The sequence below is a fragment of the Mytilus galloprovincialis genome, chromosome 8, assembly GCF_965363235.1.
Source record: "Mytilus galloprovincialis chromosome 8, xbMytGall1.hap1.1, whole genome shotgun sequence".
Taxonomy (NCBI): domain Eukaryota; kingdom Metazoa; phylum Mollusca; class Bivalvia; order Mytilida; family Mytilidae; genus Mytilus; species Mytilus galloprovincialis.
The window spans coordinates 5,967,135-5,987,876 of record NC_134845.1 but is presented as its reverse complement, the minus strand read 5'-3'; the positions used below and the strand labels follow the sequence as shown (position 1 = coordinate 5,987,876).

At 32.0% G+C, this 20,742-nt stretch overlaps 1 protein-coding gene across 3 annotated transcripts in view; it reads right to left on the bottom strand.

Moving 5' to 3' along the window:
- Nucleotides 1-9,868: 9,868 nt before the first annotated feature.
- Nucleotides 9,869-20,742, bottom strand: part of LOC143084933 (allene oxide synthase-lipoxygenase protein-like) — a 37,047-nt gene continuing 26,173 nt past the window's right edge. For 2 of the 3 annotated variants that reach the window (XM_076261011.1, XM_076261012.1), the window contains exons 15-16: nt 17,966-18,129; nt 16,234-17,120 (exon numbers count right to left, since the gene is read on the bottom strand). In XM_076261011.1, coding sequence (XP_076117126.1) covers nt 17,006-17,120; nt 17,966-18,129 — 279 coding nt within the window. In that variant the 3' untranslated portion in view covers nt 16,234-17,005. Of the gene's footprint in view, nt 10,002-16,233; nt 17,121-17,965; nt 18,130-20,742 lie in introns of those variants that run through there. The other variant, XM_076261013.1, reaches the window with a different exon arrangement.

Genomic DNA, 20,742 nt, shown 5'->3' with positions numbered 1-20,742 from the left:
CACGTGTCCCCTTCGTTTCAACAATATTTTTTCATATCACTCGACTCCGCTGCAAAAGGAAATGATCATTCAGCGAAGGGAAATATCTTATTATAACGAATACCAAATTGACCATTACCGGCTCAATAAATCGCTGCCACTTCAACCCTTTTAAATTTTTGTAAAAAAAAATATTCCGAGAAAGGTTTGAACTGGCAACGTGTCATAGAGATGGTAATTATTAATTTAGTTTTCAAATTTATCGTCTTTCCCTACGTCTATATCACCATGCTCTGTCGCTCAGTAATTTTTGTATCAATAGACCAGGCATTATCACCGACGTCACAATATGAGAAGTGAAGTTATCAGCGACATCACAATACGAGAGGAGACGTTATCAAGCTTGCTTTCGTCAAGCTTAAAACTGTCTTAGGGAGAGTGAAAAAGACCAGTAATAGAACGGCAAAAAGATAATCGGGGTTTCGTCGTATAAGTATCGTAAAATATCAGCCGCTCGACACAATGAGAAACTTTTTGGCTCGTTCGCTACGCTCACTCGCCAAAAAGGTTCACATTGTGGCTCGCAGCTGATATTTTACGATATCAATGTGTAGAAAACCCGATAATTTATACATATCTGTTGAAAATCATCTACTGAGTTGATAATGATGATAACATTTTTGTGAAACTTACTTGACTTATTAGTTGTTTATATTTTTCAAATATCATTTCTATTGAAACAAGTAACAACCAAGGACACCAAATCTCCCTTTCAGTATTTATAAGCTTTTAGAAATTTGTATTATTATAAAAACTAACTCTGTAAATACTTAAAAGGGATCATTCAACATCAGGTGCATACTTCTCATTGGTGAATGAACATGTCTTGTTTTCTTTTGTCCAAAAAGTTTCTGCGGTTAATATATCAACAGTCATTGTTTTCTTTGAAATAATCATTGTCTAATGTCTGGCATGAAAATTAAACAAAAAATTTATTAAACCTTCACTTTTGACCCTTTCTAATAGCAGTTTGTTTTGTTCCATATATGTACCATCATAAACGTTTGCAATATTCAACTTGTTTTTATATTATTCTATCCGCTTTCATCTTTTTTATTTGGCTATTTCCCAATAAAATTTCATAGTGCATTATATACTTTATAAGTGTAGCGATCTTTAAAATGTTAACTGTCATAATTCTAACATGACGTTCTGCAAACGCTGTGAGCACACACTCGTGGTAAAATATAAAATATATTGTTTGGGCTAATCCGATCGTACTCCAACGTCATATGCTTTTTTATGAATGAGCTACCGACATCATAGAACGATGACGTAAGAATATCAGCATTTTACGGGAAAATACACGATAGTGAAATCGAAAATCATCACAACAAAGACACGTAAACAAATGATGTTATATGTGTTATAAACATTTTGTTCTTACTTATAAGACCTTTAAGTACAATTATCGTTTAAATTCATCCAAACCTATCTAAATACATTATTGTTAATAGCATAAGCATAACACTTATTCAGTTTATTCTTTTCTTTTTCGTCAACTTTTACCTGATTTCACTCCCAGTTTTTAGTGGAGTTCGTGTTGTTTCTTAATTATTATTTATAACTGTTCATGTGAATACCCTTTGGTGTTGTGAGTCTTTGTTTACTCCTTGGTTTTGATTGTTATTGTCTTTAATACTGAGTATATTTATGGGAACGGCAAATATTTTCCTTCACCTAAAGCGCTTCGATCCAAAATAATTGCCATATTTGTCCTGTTACATTAGAAATAATTCACAGGGGCTTTTATTTATACTGACTTTACAACGGGTTGGCCCTTTGTGCCGATTGTTCATCCCTGGCTGTCGCTCATGGTAAAATATTTAGGATAAAGGGCCAACCCGTGGTAAAATCAGAATAAAATCAAGCCCCTGAATTATTTCTTAATTATTCTACAACGAAAAGTCATTCTTGTATAGTATTTTATAGTGCATTGGAAGCAATGTGTTAAGAAAATTAGAAAGGGGAAAAACTTATTTACTATTGGACGATTTTGAAATAAATTTTTAAATTTGAATAGTACGATACATATTTCCATTTGATATTTTATTATCAGTAAATTGTGAGCCAGTTAACTAACTCAGACAATATGATAAGTACTTCAGTCCAAAGGTTACAATATACGATGAATTATATTTGATTTGTTCCTGAATAGATCTACAATTGAGGAAGGAACATTAATTAGGATTTTGTGTAATCTAACGAATCAATATATAGCCTTTCAAACCAATATTGCTTTGTTATGGATAATATATAAGCATACAAGAACATCAGGTTAGTTTAGCGTTACCTGTAGAATTCTTATTAAGATTGATATATGGACTAGTCTACACGATTAATGATATAAATAATAAAAAAAAAATTAAACGTTCGATGACATTTTATATACATTTGGACATCTGAACGTTTAGTGACAACTAGATATACATTTGAATTTAGACATCTGAACGTTTAGTGACAACTAGATATGCATTTGAATTTGAACATCTGAACGTTAAATGACAACTAGATATACATTTGAATTCGGACATCTGAACATCCTTTGACTGTTTCATACAAAATCGGCCAACCAAATATCTGGTGACATTTGTAAGAAAATGTGGACATTTGAACGTTTAAGGGGTCTGTATAGAGAATATTACAGAAAAATATTGATAGTATATTACCGTTCTAGCATAAAACAAAACACAAATATGAATAACACAAAATAATATCGTCCGAATGATTCCTCTGGAAAATGACTTTAAGTACTTAATCAGTAACTCGTACCCCACCACTCCCCTCAACCACATACAATGTATACTGTAAGTTGTACTTTGGTAGAGGTTGCATTCATCTAAAGTTTTCTTCAGTAAATGCTTGGACCAAGTCGGAATATGACATATGTTTTCTTGGACTAAGTCGGGATATGACATATGTTTTCCATTTTCCCGTTCGTTGAAAAAGTATAACGTTAGTGTTTGTCAGTTTTTATCGACTTTTGTATTTACCCTTGGGTTCAGTTTCTCTTTTGTATTTACCCTTGGGTTCAGTTCCTCTTTTGTATTTACCCTTGGGTTCAGTTTCTCTTTTGTATTTACTCTTGGGTTCAGTATCTCTTTTGTATTTACCCTTGGGTTCAGTTCCTCTTTTGTATTTACCCTTGGGTTCAGTTTCTCTTTTGTATTTACCGTTGGGTTCAGTTCCTCTTTTGTATTTACCCTTGGGTTCAGTATCTCTTTTGTATTTACCCTTGGGTTCAGTTTCTCTTTTGTATTTACCCTTGGGTTCAGTTTCTCTTTTGTATTTACCCTTGGGTTCAGTTTCTCTTTTGTAATTACCCTTGGGTTCAGTAGTTTTGTATTTACCCTTGGGTTCAGTTTCTCTTTTGTATTTACCCTTGTGTTCAGTAGTTTTGTTAATAATTTTATCTATACAGCTTATGTTCATAAGATTAAAAGTGTTAGGACTTCTTCACAAAGGCAGTCGTTCAACTCAACTGAGCAACTCAGTTACAAACTAACACATACATGTATGGCAGTTGTATTCTAATATATTTAAGCAAATCAACACACACTATTTTTCAACCCATCTAGGGACTTTGTCTTTGCCTACATAAGCTATAAAGGCTATTTTTAAAGACAGAAATCATCAATTGTGTGTCTAAATGCTTATGGCATTTGGAATTGCCGATGGACGAAGCTCATCATACGGGTATTTCCTATTTTGTTTCTTTCGTCAATGGTCTTACCAATCTCCCGTAAGTTCTGTCGAAACCTACAATGAGATAAATAAAAATAACAATGCGAAAGCTTTAACAAAAGCGTGAAGTAGTTTTTAACAAAAAACATGCTAAAAAAATGATGATTACCAGATAAAAAACATCGTTTTGAAACATATTTACAAATTTGTATGAGTACATTTCTTTTATTTATACTAGAAGCAAGGAAAGTGTTATCTAGAGGTTGTTTGCTGGCCGTTGTCAGCCATAAGTTTTTTCATGTATTGTTTTTAGCATTTATTAGGCTGCCAGTTTCTTTGATGAATTATTTCACATTGTGTCATGCCAACATTTTTTTAGCATAGGTTAGGGACTCAGATTTTCTATAATCGAGTAGTGCTTAATCCTTTGATGGAAAAAGCCACGATTGTGAACTTATACGTCTATCTTATGTATCATATGTAAAAATATGTCCTTTAATAAAAGAGTCAAATGGCTGATTTTGGTGGTCAGTTATCTAATTCTGACCAGAATATTTTGTCTTTCATTGTCTCACAAAGACTTTAAATCACCTCTTTATTCATTGGATAATATGTAACTTATCGCTTTGATTTATTTTGACCTATATCATTACCATCCCTGTTTAAGGTTTTTACCTTCAACTGGATCGAATTTTAGCTTTAGGATATTCGACCAGGTCAGTATCGAAGTAAGAAAATGAAAATAAATCTTTATAATAATGTGCTTCCGAAACGCTTTTTAGGATTTACTTTATCAGAAACGGTAAAATTTAAACATTTGAAAACCAAGAAATGGACCGATCTATCGATCGTTATTAGTTAATCGAAAATTAGAAAAGGGGTTTAGATTAAACCAAACTATACGCTATAGGACTAGTCCCTACCAAACCAAACCGTGAACTGTGACCTGCTCATGTTACATTTATATGTTTCGGAGTTAAGTGTGACTGAAATAGATTTAGGAAGATGTGGTGTGAGTGCCAATGAGACAAATCTCCATCCAAGTTACAATGTATAAAGGTAAACCATTATAGGTGAAGGTACGGCATTCAACACGGAGCATTGGCTAACACAGAACAGCAAGCTATAAAGGGCACCAAAAATACTAGTGTAGAACCATTCAAACTGAAAAAGCAACGGTCTAATCTACATAAAACGAGAAAAACCTATGAACCAAATTAACAGACGACAACTATTGAACATCAGATTCCTCTCTTAGGACATATATCAGACGTACTTATAAATATAATTATTTTCTGTGACTGTATCTTACATTTGTAGGATCCTTTACTATAGATAATTTAGCTGATCTGTAACAATAACATCTTCATGCCTTATATATCATGTACTGCAGTACGCCGCTAGATTAAAACTGACGTGGAAAGGTAACACACGGCCAGCGAAAGCTCTTTTTTTGAGAGCCCAGGTGGTCGTGTGGTCTAGCGGGACGGCTGCAGTGCAGGCGATTTGGTGTCACGATATCACAGTAGCATGGGTTCGAATCCCGGCGAGGGAAGAACCAAAAATTTGCGAAAGCAAATTTACAGATCTAACATTGTTGGGTTGATGTTTAGACGAGTTGTATATATATATATATATATATATATATATATATATATATATATATATATATATATATATATATACCTATTTTGGTTCAGGGGCAAGCTGAAGCCCAACCCCAAGTACGTGATGTTCTTGCTGTGTTGAAGACCTATTTGGTGGCATTGTACTGTTTTCTACTCTCAGAGGTCGGGTTGTTGACACAGTACCCGTCCATTATCAATTTTATAATTCAAAACTTTGAATTTTTCGAAAAACTAAGAATTTTCTTATCCCAGGAGTAGATTACCTTAGCTGTATCTGACATAACCTTTTGGAACTTGGGTCCTCAATGCTCTTCAACTTTGTACTTGCTTGGCTTTTTAACTGTTTTGATATGAGCGTCACTGATAAGTCTTATGTAGACGAAACGCACGGCTGGCGTATTAAATTATTATCCTGGTACCTTTGATAACTAATTATATAAAAATTACTCTTCAACAAATTTTATTTCTGGTGGATCCACTATTAACTGTTTCTCAAAATCACCTAGACTTTATGTTCCTTTCTCGCTGAGAACCTTTGTGATGGTCATCGACTCTAGAAGCTTGATTCTGTTTGCAATACACACAAGGACAGTTTCTATAGTAACTGGACTCTATAATGGAGATACAACTATTTATATGATAACTATTTAATTCACAGAAAGTAACTAAAGAATAAAAAATAATAATTCAGCTTATATAAAATAAGATCACCAATGATCCTAAAAAAATAAAAGCAACGTATAACGCTGTTCAAAAGTCATACATCGATTGATAGAAAAAAATAATCTGGGTTACATAGTAAATCCGAGGGAAAAACAACTGTGTTTTGCTACCTTAAATTGTAAGCTGTTTCATCTAGGGACATCGTTGAGCTGGAGACTATTTATATACACGGTTTTGTCATATCATCAAAAACCAAAACGCTTTCGAAACTCTCACATGTTTTAACTTTATAATATAATTCTCATCCTATTATCACTTTGATATTATTTTATACATGAGTCTTGCGAATTTGCATTGGTATCAATCGACGTTTTAATTAACTTTAAACCTCTAACATTACTAAATAGACATTTATTGTCGAAACGCGCACCTTGTTCAGTAAATTCATGGACCTCTTTCTGTTCTTCGTGCACGTGACAAAGCCGGTAATGCACCAATCAAATTTCATGAGGGAGAACATGATTCTTTTTATTCTATTATATGTCATTATGTTATAGTTCTATTATAAATTAGAAAATACGTTGAACGACAAACGACAAAATTATTTTAATCGGGTAGAGTATTAACCATTTGTGGATTCTTAGAAATTCTAAAGAACTTCTGGACAATTTTAAATCTCGGTCTATTTCATGTATTTCTGAAATTAATTCTTATATACTTTTGATTTCTTAACCCTGTATGCCAACATTCCCCATGTGAAATTATAAAATTGTTTTGTATAACATTAAATGACAAAATTTCTTCCTACGTGACGTATAAATATTCTGACGTCAGACACGCGAAGAAATGAATGTGTTTTTTATTTGATAGATACTTTTGTGCTTTTTTTGTAAAATTGTTCCTTTTAAAATTGTAACACAGTGATGACTGCTGTACCCATATTCCGACTATTTTATTTATTATGTCTGTTTTGTTCACGCATCGTTGTAAATATAACGGAATTTGATGAGACTGTCATACAAGTGAGAGGTTTAACGCTATAAAGCCATGTTCAATCCACCATTTTCTACATTTGCAAATGCCTGTAGTCAGAAATATGACAGTTCTTGTCCATTTCTTTTTAATGTCATTTGATTTTGCCATGTGATTAGGGACTTTCTTATTGAATTTGCCTTGGAGTTTTTTTGTGATTTTACTTCTTTCTTCTGTTACTGTATGTTCATCCTACTTGCCTTAAATGTAAACAAGTCTATATGAAAGCATTTACTGTCAACCTTGTCTTTGGGATATATATATATATATATACCAATGCAAATTGCATGTAAAGGAAAGGTAAATTTCTAATTTACATTCTGCAAGGGAAATGCCTAAAAGAACTATTTACTATATTCTTTTCCAACTTTGAACGACAAAGTTATTTTATATTTCAACCTGTGTGACGTTTACCTCCAACGTCATAAAATGACCTTGTATACTTAATGTATGTCATTTATTTGCCTCTTATAGATGATTATGCGGTAAAGGATTTGGTCATTGTTATAGGCCGTGCAGTGACCTTTTATTGTTAATTTGTTAATTTCTATATCATTTGGTCTTATGTGAAGAGTTATATCATTGGCAAGTATTAAGTATGATGATAAATTTTCATTTCTGTTCAGATACTATAAACAATAATTTTGTGAAAAATATTTCCGTACTCCATGTATACTTTACAACATAAATACCTGTGTTTGTTATTTTATTTGTCGGTATTTTTTCCAAGGTTACTGTTGTCTTTCTAATATTTTTTAACATCTAAAACCCCTTTTTGTTAATTTTGAATGATCGTTTTTTCATAGATGAAATTTATTCGTTCAGTGACTGTTCACTTGCTTTTGTTAATATGTATTTTGAATGAGTTCAACCATTTCAATTAATATTTTATGATGCATTTTTTTATGTTGTGATGTTACACTCTTGATTTATGTAAAGGTGAATATTGGCGCCTATCAAAATGTCTAAATCTGCTGCATTTGTTTGTACTCGTCGTCCTTAGCATTGCAACCTGATGTCCAGTGATTGTCGTGTGCTTATGTGGTTCATAAGGAGTTTTTCGTTTGTTGTATAGATAAGACCATTGGTTTTCCTGTTTGAATGGTTTTACACTAGTAATTTTTGGGATCCTTAATGTCTTGTCATATGATGCGAACCAAGGCTCCGTGTTAAAGACCTTACTTTGACGTATTATGATTTACTTTTAAATATGGTGACTTGGATAGAGGATTGTCTCATTGGCACGCATACCACTTCTTCTTATATCTATGTTAATCAAAAGCAATGTTGTTTCCGTAAAACACCACATAAAGTTGTATTATTTGTCTATTGGAGCTGAGAAAATCCTAGTTATCTCAGACTCACTTAATCCGTCAAGCATAGCATACTATAAAATTAGTTCCGTTTTATTTATTTCATAAACCATCATCTAAAACTGCATTCTTATTTCTTTGTCGTTTATAGCTAGTTTCCAATCCGTGATATCTTTTAAACCATTAAAACTTTCAAACCCTGAATGATACCGATATTCCGTTTCCAACTTTTAATCATTCACACCGATTTGCAATTGGCCTCCACAGTTCCGGCTTTTCAATATCGTGCACCGTCTTGCACCGACTTGCAATAACTCTTAACCGTTCCGGCTTATGGTACATGATCATAAAATATTAATATGGAGAAATGAAACTTACTTGATAGTCAAATGAGAATCTCTCATCGTCTGGTATTTCTTTTCCCTACAAGTATTAAAATTATCTATAGATTACATCATAGAATCCTATATCTTAATACAGTTTTCACCGAAAACACGATACAAAAATAGATAAAAAATAAAGTGTTTATCGTACGCCTGACCTTCTTCGTTTAAGTATAAATATAAACACTGAAAAAACATAACACACTCAAGTCATGCCATTTTAACTTGGTTCTATATTGAGATATTTTCGACCTTTCCATCGTCCTTTTAGGACAATTAAAGACTTATAACGATAGATTTTTGTTACCATTGCTAAGAACTATTTCATAAACGTTTATACACAAATGATGTTATTAATCTTTCAAATGAGAGGTTTATTTATTTTGCGAAACTAATACCGTCAACAATTTTGCAATTATAAACAGAATAAAAGTACAGTTATTATTACCATTTTAACGCATTTTGGATCAATCAGGAATTGGTTCATTGTAGTTGTCATTAAAACTTATTTCCTGGTGATATTTTTCCGGGCAAAATGGAAATATTCTAGTTTGCGTATTGCGTTACCGATGTTCATTTCATTCATAAAAGCAGATATGGATATACTCATAAAATGTATTTATGTTTCGTAATGTTTGTATACGTAACTTCATTATGTGTGTATCAAAGAATTGGTTTTGTTAAACATTAATTCATTGTACCAAATCCTTTCTACAAAGGTATGAACTAGTAAGTCGAATATGTACGAAACTTGCAAAGTTTTGAGCTCGTACTACTTATCCATACATGAGCAGGTAATCCAGGTATCTTAAATTGAATCTGGTAATCTTTTTTTATGTTCTGAAGCTCTAACATTCTCATTTCTGTGAATAGATCGTCTTGTGGTAAGCATGTGTCTATGTGGTTGAAGAAATAGCGCTGGTTCTCTTTGATCCATTTAATTGCTGGAAATATTGATGTGATGTTGGTTGTCAAATTGGTAGCTTCAATCCAATCTAAATACCAGTTGCTGAACAAACCATATGCGTCTCTCCATAGCTCGATTCTTTGTACTTTTGGTATGTTGACTTCAGAATCAACAGAATAATTGTCAATGTTACCTCTTTCGAAATCATTTTAAAGAAGGATCAAGGGTGAACTTGTTTGTCTGGATACCTTTTCCATATACACATTAGCATCCGTTCCAGCCCCCTTCTTGTCTCCAGTTTTCACCGTTATCTTGTAGGAAGCCATATTGCCGATTGATGCCTTTGGTTTACCTGTTCATGTTAACACAAACAAAAGGTAAAATATGTATATTTGACATACTTGAGTAATCAATATTAACCTTATTCAAAATAGATATAGGAAAATGTGAAATGAGTGCCAAATGAGACAATTCTGCATCCATATGTAGCGGGCAGGGGCTTGAAATGCTTCGACCCAAAGTTTTACTCAAATTTTATGAGTAGTTTGTAAATTACAAAGTCAGTATGACAAAATATGAGCTGGTCAGTATAATATAGGCATTTGCTAAAAGTCACATAAATAAGTTTCTATATTTTATTTATTTCAAGAATCATATGTTTTTTATTTATATTCAAGATAAACAAGAATTTTAACTAGTAATATACTTAAATTATAGACTTAGATGATATGACTAGAATCTATTTAGTATAATACATGTAGTAATTTATCTCTAAACTCAAGAGACATTTATTAACTTATCTCTACACTCAAGAGATATATATTAATTTACCTCTACACTCAAGAGATAATATGTTGGTGTGTTAGAAAAATACATAAAAAGGCTGAGTTCTGCTATCTTGATAAGAAAATAAATTACCCTAAGAGAAAATCCTAACTTCAAGTGAATTTAATCAGAATACCTCTTTCTGACATTTTGGTATATAGTTGTAACTGATACCTCACCAGTTACATAAAAAAGTTTATTATTATTAGTTATATTCAGAACCTTTCCTGAATAACAACTAACAATGGACAACAGTTTATAACCTTAAATAAAATGTTTTGTTTATCATAATTTCCAGACCTTTTAAAATCCAGGAAATTATCCCTTAACTGCCTACTATCCTATTCAATTCTATTTATTAGAAAAAGACAAACGTTAACAGTAAACATGAACTTTAATGAACAATTTCAATAATCCTAACTTTAAAAGATAAACTAGAAATAAAGATTTTGCCAGCAATAATACGATAATTAACCCAAAAAGATATTCTAAAACGATTTTCAAGAACTTTCCTAAATTTACCAAAAGAATAAAAAACTTTAAGCAAATGATCAAAATTACAGGAGTCCGGTTCCAAAGAGTCCGCTAAAATGAAATATTCCTTTTTAACTTTAAAAACGCTAACTTTACTATTTTCCTTTACAATTTAACCTTTAAAAAATGAATGACAAAAATCACAATAATATACAATTTTAGTAACCTTTATATAATAAACAAATTTTGCATGGTACTAAACAAATTTCTATGGTAACTAAAAATACAACAATATATACAGCGCCACCGGAAGTAAACAACAAAAAGTAGTGTATCTGCGTGTCACCAGTGGATGAAAATGATAAATATCAAGGATAATGAACATTAACATCTACAAAACATTGAAGACGTTGACTACAAATACTGAAAGGAGTTACAAGAAGTATGTGAAAACAGTTGCCTCAATGTTAAAATAGTGTTTTAATTGAGGAATCGTCCCAAGTGACACATTGGTTCTACTGCGCATGTCAATACATTGCTTTCAAAAATTCGATCACAGGTGCGTGGAATTTACTACGATTTACTACGATCTACTCTAGTTGCTACAATTGGATTATCGCAAAAATACAAGACCTTCAGTTGGATTATTCAGTGGATTATTACTATAAACTGGTAAATTATAAACATGAACTTCAAATAGTTTTTCAAATATACAAATCACAGTAATTCAATATTTCTAGAAAAATCATAATATTGTAATTGTTCTTACTATACTTGATATATATGATAATTAACTTATTTGCTTCACTTATCAATATGTTCCAGACTACAAGGACCATACAAGTAATAAAGTACATCTTATGTCACACAGTTACTGTTTCCTACATAATAAGATTTTCATAAAAATACAGAATATTAAACAATATGCTTTATTTATACCAATTAAAAAACATACATCAAAATATCTTCCATGTTTATTACACGTCACAATAAAATACATCTACCCTGTCTTCGTACTCTACACATGAAACAATTTATAAAAAGTAAACCATTACAGGCCAATGTTCAAGATGGAGCCTTGGTTAACACCAAACGACAAGCTATAAAGGACCCCCAAAAAAATCTAGGGTAAAACCATTCAAACGGGATAACCAACGGTCTAATCTATAAAAAATACTTGAAGAAAAGTAACCCATAATATTCGCTTGAAAAGCATACATTTTGCAAGTGTTTACAAAATTAAATAGATCGTGTAGGATACAAGTATATTTTGTCTACCGTAGATTTATGTATTTGGCATATGAAAATAACGAAAACATTATTTTCTACAGATAACAACAAAAAGTAAAGTAACAAAAATACAGATCTCCAAGGAAAGTTCAGATCAGATAGTCTGTAATCAAATGAAAGAAATAAAAAGCTCAAACACTTTAAACGAATGGAAAACAACTATCATATTCCTGACTTGTTACAGGCATATTTTTATTTGCAAAATGATTAAACCTGGTTTTATGGCTAGCTAAACCTCTTCTCTGTATGACAGTAGCATGAACTTCCATTACATTGACAACGATGTGTGAACAAAACAATCAGACATAATAGGTTAAACTTTAAAAAAAAGTAGGGACTCATAAGAACTGTTGTAATCTTAATTACTTTAAAAGCAAACAAATTTGAAACAAAGAAGCACAAAAGGCATATAGAAAAATAGTAAATTTATAAAAAGGACCATGTAATTGATGTGCATGTCAACACCGATGAACAGACTTACCACAGAGTAAAAAAGAACACGTAAAATAAAAAAAAAAAACAAAAAAAACAAAAAAAATCATATAAAACAGCACAAATTTACCTTTCATTGTCACCGATAGGATAACGCTACGAAATGACATCACATGTAAAAGTGACGTCAAAATTTCGAAAAGTTTGATATAGTTGACAATCAGGGTTGTAATTATGGCATTTAATGTATAATACAACAATTACAATTCAATTAATATAAAAGTGTATTAGCAAGCAGATAGTTAATTGTATTATCTAGCTATGAAGGTATTAAATTTATAAATCAACCTATAAAACAAATAAATCGTATACGTTAAGTTGCCCCAAACTAAAATTTTATACATGAACTGGGTGATTAATTATCTTTACTTTTACATACGAATACAATTTAAAAAAAATTAGAACCACAACCACAAACAACAACACATTTAACAATATCTGATCAGCACTACAAATATAACATCATAACCAAGTACATTAATTGTGGATAGCAAAGTACCCTGACACGTCTTACGGAAATCAAACTCAACAAAACAGTCAAATTCGGAAATAGGTCACGGTCGGTGCTTAAAAGACAAGCGACGTTAATGGCAAACAACAATCTAACACGTGATAAGAATATCCTTAGTTATTTTAGACAGAGACACATCGTATGGATCAACCAATTCGTGATGGTGTCAATAAAATTTACGGAGTGTCATTTATAATCGTTCCTTCTCATAACTTTAAACATATACGAACATAACGTATAAACTGAGATATGTAAACACCATATGAAGGGACAGAGGATATGTTATGGTTGGGAAATAGGGGACTGATAATTTGGAAGTTTAAATCGTCCCGTTTGTCATATAATACGACACAGAAACATTAATATTGCCAACAACATCAAGTTTACAATCAGGTTCTATGGGGCCACGGAAAGTCAATATACATACGTGGCATCAATCGGGTCACTTATGCAAAGTAACCATTCGATAATGAGTTGAATTCGGTAATGTTACAAACGTAAACAACAAACACTTGATAAATTTAATGCATACGATGCGCTTTGTTGAATTTGATCTTCAAGGTCGCTCATAGCTAAATATTTGGATGTATTTATATTAGAGGTGACAATAAATAAATCAATATTGTATTATTATTCAAAGGAATATTTTGTAGTTGTTATTTAATTTAATGGTGAACGCGAGTGCAACTAAATATCTTAACATCGCGCAATTTTGCATTATTATCGTCGACGTCTTGTTTATGTCGGGTACAAAAAGGAGTTCCGTTTATGACATTGATAAAAAAAACAATAACTTCAAGAGCTACTAAATATAATGGTAACCTCGCCCAATTATGTTAACGTATTCATTAATATGCAAATCGTACAAGAATTATCTCTTCAGATATGTCAGTATGAGTATTATAAGTATAGTGTAGTTTTGCACTGTTCAAATTCCATGAAATCGATTAAGAAGACAAATCAAAGTCAATGTCGCAAAATTTTGACCACCAACTAAGCTTGCTATTGAAAAGAAGAATGCGATTTCTCGCTAATGTGTATATCGATAACCAAAAACTATTTGCGAAAAATAAAACAAACATGCACCACATTATGACTATGAAGAGATCATGATTTAAAACATTTGCATTATACAAGTATCAGAAAAAAACTTCAATCACATTGATTTCACAAGATTCAACATATTTGAGCTAGATGTATTGTCGTATGTGATAAAGATACATAAATAAGCTTACCTTTGTAATATGAGTGGCTTCTTGAACGTCGAATAATAAAAGATAATAGTATAGAAAATTACTCATATATGAACCTCAAAAAGAATCCGTAAGGGTGTGATAAAGTTGTCTCCGTTTCAGATTTCGACGGATACAAAAAACGGGAAAAATACATATTAAACATTCTACCTCCGGAAGCCATGTTAGATGACAGATACAACTTCTAGCAGTTAAATGTTGGCTATTAAAAACATATATAAATTCATGTTGTTCTTATTTTCGTTAGAGGTCATTAAAAGTAGAAAGCTGATCTTTTTAGATCCTTTATTGATCCTTTGAATAAAATTATTCATAAATGTTTCAATTTAAAACTGAAATGAAATATTGGAAATTTTGTTTTTATCGGTACTAACAACAGTTTTGTTTTTTGGTACTTTATTCCGCCTTTTTAATATTTTTTTTATTCGAACGTCATTGATGAGTCTTTTGAAGACGAAACACACGTCTGGCGCAAATATAAAATTTCAATCCTGGTATCTATGATGAGTTGATCTTATATATGATCTCTATGTGTCGTCTCATAGAGACATAACTTGTGACTGTTACCAGTATAAAAACATATTTTTACGGTGAAAAATGTATTATGAAGTCGGCAAAAAGTAAAGGAAGGGGTAATACATAATTTTAATATAAGTTTAAACTTTAACAAGGTCAGAGCAATTAATGTTGAAAATATACAGCACAGCCCTCTGTTTTGACATTTGAATATAATAGTAATGCATATTAACTTTCCATTCTATGATATATTTTTTTTACGAAACTTCGTAGTAATAAAATCAACGGTACCAATTTTGTTGCACCAGATGCGCATTTCGACAATTCATGTCTCTTCAGTGATGCTCGTGGCCAAAATATTTGAAATCCAAAGCATATATAAAAGTTGAAGAGCTATAATCCAAAAGGTCCAAAAAGTATAACCAAATTCGTGAAAGGAATCAGAGCTTTGCATGAGGGAGATACATTCCTTAATTTATAATAATTTCTAATATTTTGTAACAGCAAATTTTAATAACACAAAAAATCCGTATTTTCATGCCAGTACCGAGGTACTGGCTACTGGGCTGGTAATACCCTCGGGGACTAATAGTCCACCAGCAGAGGCATCGACCCAGTGGTAGTAATAAAATCAACGGTACCAATTTTGTTGCACCAGATAGTGTCACACTTTTAGCCACAGTGGGAGTTCCTATGAGGAATTGCATTGTCTATATTTACAAAAATGCAACCTTTATTAGCTACTATATAGCTCGAACCCCTCCCGTTGTTGATGGTTTGGCTAACTGGCCTGTGTATTTTCATATGCTAGTGTAGGTTGTTTTATGTAAATAAACTCATTATAGATACCAGGACTAAATTTAGTATATACGCCAGACGCGCGTTTCGTCTACAACAGACTCGTCAGTTACGCATCGTACTGTTTCCATTTTTATATTGTAGTTAGTCACAACTTGGGTTTTATCATGTATGTCTTTTATATAGGCATTTTATAAAATTTGCTGTTGGCAAAAGTATGAAATATTCTAAATAATAAGGATGTTCTGATCCCAGGCAGAAAACCCTGGTCGTATTGGTCGCAACGTTTTAAAAGTTTTAGACTTTTGTGCTCTTCCACTTTGTACTTTTTCGCACTTTTTTCATCTGAGTCACTGGTAAGTCTTGTGCGGACGAAACGCTCGTCTGGTGTATTAAATTTTAAATCTGGTACCGTTTGTAAGCTATTATTCTTTTTTTTTTTTTTTTTTTTTTTTTTTTTTTTTTTTTTTTTTTTTCCAAGTAAAAATAATAAGCTATTATTCTAGTGTTTCTCTGTCCTATATGTTCGCCCATTTATTTGTATTGTAGTCCTGTCATGTAATGTTGTCATCTTAATGTTATATTTAACATTGTGATAAAAGTGGGAGTGAAATGTCCTGTTCCAAGTCTAGAAAATTTTGTTATATTATCTTTCTTTTCTGTGTGTTTTGCATTTTAATGTTGTATTTCTGTTGTGTCGTAGTTTCCCCCTTATATGTGATGAGTTTCTCTCAGTTTTAGTTTGTAACCTGGATTTGTTTTGTTTTCTCAAACGATTTATGAATTTCGAACGGCGGTATACTACTGTTGCTTTTATTTGAATCATCTAGAGTTTTCTTCACAAAATGCCTGGACCACGTCGGGATATGACAGCTGTTTTCTAGCATTGTCAGTTTTTATGGGCTTTCTATTTTTTTATTTACCTTGGAGTTGTTTTGTTATAATTTTTTTCTTCAAACATTCTGTTCATAAGATTGATAGTGTAAGGAGTATTTCAAAAAGGCAGTTGTACATGGTGGATTAAAACAATGTAAAATGAGAAACCAAGTAACAAAATAACAAATATATATAGCAGCTGTATTCTAGTATATTATAGCAAAGCATACACAACGTTCTTAAATCAAGCTCTGAGTATTTTTGTTGCCTACATAAGCTATAAAGGCTATTTTTGATAAACTGATATACTTGATTGAGTGTCTAAATGCTTATTGCATTTGGTATTGCCGATGGATGGAGCTCATCATACGGGTATTTTCTATTTTTGTTTCTTTCGTCAATGGTTTTACCAATCTCCCGTAAGTTCTGTCGAAACCTACAAAGCGATGAATGAAAATAACTATGAAAAAGCTTTAAAAAAGGGACGAAAGATACCAGAGGGACAGTCAAACTCATAAATCTAAAACAAACTGACAACGCCATGGCTAAAAACGAAAAAGACAAACAAACAACAGCACACACGACACAACATAGAAAACTAAAGAATAAAGAATAGTGTGAAGAAGTGTTAGTAAGAAATATACTAAAAAGTTGAAGATTACCTGGTACAAAAACATCTTTATAAAACACATTTACATAAATTATGGGTACAGTACACCACCTTTTTTATATATATGTTAGAAGTTAAGAAAGTGTATTTTAGGCGTTGCTGTTGGAGGTTTTCAATAATATTGTTCTTAGCATTAATTAGGCTGCTGGTTTCCTTTGATAGATTATTTCTATTTCACATTTAGAAATTTACTAATTTTACAGCTTTAACTTAGTATCCCTCATCCCTATCTACTTTCATTATTTATTGGTACTCCCGATAATTAAACTGTAACACGAACACTGGTTTAAAGTAGAATGAGTAGAATTTGTTTAATAGTTGATGCTGTTTTAATTTTGTACTTTGCTTTAATAAAAGTTGTACTTTAAAAATCTGCGTTTTAAAGTCTATTGAAGCTTACGAGAGACATAAGCCAGCACGAGTACTCAATTACACGGTGAAGGAGTAGTACCGAATACCACCGTGTACTTGGACCTGCTACAGTACATTCAAATTTCTTTTATTTACTTCGTGATTTTCTTGCTTGAAGATCTGGGTTTTTTCTGCTCTTTGGTCGGGTTCTTGTCTCTTTGACACATTCCCCGTTTCATTATCAATTATATAAAACTCACTCTTCAACAAATTTCATTGCAGGTGGATCCACTATCAATTGTTTCTCAAAATCACCCAGACTTTGTGTTCCTTTCTCACTAAGAACTTTTACGGATCCCATCAACTGTAGAAACTGGATTCTGTTTGAAATAGATCTGAGGACAGTTTCTATAGTAACTGGACTCTATAATCACAATAACGTTACATATAAATATATGAAATCTGACCAAAAACAATTCTAAAAAAGTAACTGAAGATTGATTTAATATTAAAAAAATATCGTCATAGCACACATCCATTTAGCTACAATTGACTTCATTAATGTATTTAGTTAGCGAAATTTCCCAAAACTCACAGCGTTGGTTGACCGAACAGAGACAAATGTTAGTCATTGACTTGTATGCGACTTAATGTTTGTAAGTCAAAATTAGAATAACAAAATATACAGAACACCAAGGAAAATGCCAAACAAAAAGCCCATCGGTACTGGCATGAAAATACGGAGTTTTTGTGTTATTAAAGTTTGCTGTTACAAAATGTTAGAAATTAATATAAATTAACGAATGCATCTCCCTCATGCAAAGCTCTGATTCCTTTCACGGATTTGGCTATACTTTTTTGACCTTTTGCATTATAGCTCTTCATCTTTTATATAAGCTTTGGATTTCAAATATGTTGGCCACGGGCATCACTGAAGAGACATGTATTAACGAATTGGCATCTGGTGCAGGGAAATTGGTACTGTTAATGTTATTAGTAAATGGCAATATCAAAAGCTCAAACACATCAAACGATTTGGAAACATTTTTGTGAATTGTTGAACAATTATGTTAATTGTTTGAAACAAAATAAATTTGAATAAAAAATAAGCAGCCAGAACTCAGTCAGTAATTTTTACAGAATTTATAAATACATATGTGTACCGAAAAAAATGAAAAAGAATATACTTGCTTAGATATCTAACACTATATATAATAACTTAAAACTGAAAAGCGCAATAATATGAGTACGACACTCTTGCATAAGGTAATACATAAAGTGTTTTGATGATGAAATATGTAATGGTTTGAAGCGGTTCAGAATGCATGACCAACAAGAGTGTGTCCAAAGTACAGGGATGCCCCACTCAATCATTTTTCATGTTCCATAGACCGTGAGATAGGGTAAACATCTAATTTGACATTAAAATTAGAAAGATTACACTATAGGGAAATTAGAAAGAGCATATCATTAGCAACAAGTGTACTAAGATTCTAATTGATTGTAATCAGCTTCATCAAAAACTACCTTGACCAAACACTTTAACCTAAAACTCCCACTTTCATTTTCTATGTTCAATGGACCGTGAAATTGGTGTCAAAAGTCTAATTTGGCTGTAAAATCAGAAGGATCATATCATAAGCAACAAGTGTACTAAGTTTCAATTGATTGGACTTCAAAAACTACCTTGACCAAAGTACACGGATGCCCCACTCAATCATTTTCCATGTTCCATGGACCGTGAGATAAGGTAAACATCTAATTTGACATTAAAATTAGAAAGATTACACTCTAGGGAAATTAGAAAGAGCATATCATTAGCAACAAGTGTACTAAGATTCTAATTGATTGTAATCAGCTTCATCAAAAACTACCTTGACCAAACCTTTAACCTAAAACTCCCACTTTCATTTTCTATGTTCAATGGACCGTGAAATTGGTGTCAAAAGTCTAATTTGGCTGTAAAATCAGAAGGATCATATCATAAGCAACAAGTGTACTAAGTTTCAATTGATTGGACTTCAAAAACTACCTTGACCAAAAACTTTAACCTGAAGCGGGACGAACGAACGGAGCTACAGACCAGAAAACATAATGCCCCTCTACTATCGTAGGTGGGGCATAAAAATCTTTGGTCATATAAATTGTTTTGTTTTTTGTGCTACACTGTGCCGACCGCGAAAGTCATGAAAAGTGAACGAATTTAACAAGACTAACACCCCTTTTTATTACTTTTTTTTACAGTGTGTCATAGGTCAAATCTATTCGTTCAGACAGTTGAGTCGTTTTTGTTAATATATTTATTTATTTGAGGCATTTTAATTGATATTTTGTGGTGTGTTTTTCTATGTTGTGATTATTATATCAGGTTAAGGTAAAAGATGGCATCTGTTTAAACTTTTACACCCGCTGCATTTATTTGACCTGTTCATAAGTGTGGAACTTGTTGTTCAATGGTTTCCATTTTTTAAGTGGTTCTAAAGTGTTTCTCGATTTTCGTTTTTAATATACTTGTATATTAGATCGTTGGTTTTCCTCTTTGAAATGCTTTACACTAGTATTTTTTGGGACTCTTTATAGCTTGCTGTTTTCTGTGAGCCACGGCTCCGTGCTGAAGGCCGTACTTTAACCCTAATGGTTTTCTTTTACAAATTTTGACTTAAAAGTAGAGTTGTCTCATCGACAATCATGCCACATCATCTTACATCTAATACGTATATACATGCCTGCAAAGAAATACAAACATATCACTGGGCAACTTGAAAAAAGTACAGTAAAATATTAGAACATAGTTATTTTAATCTTTTAGTAACATATTACAAGTTGAATACCAAGAAGTGTATAACATAACCAAGTCCAGTCACATTTATATCTCTATTACACGTAAAAATCCAATTTCGGGTTTGTAAAACATGTTTTGTAGCTGTATTTAATTCTTCAAAATTTAAAACAACATCACATAAGATTGATATCTACTGATTTGATCGTTATATTGTTTGTTTTTCATTAATTTGTGATTTGTTTTCTGCCCCTCTAC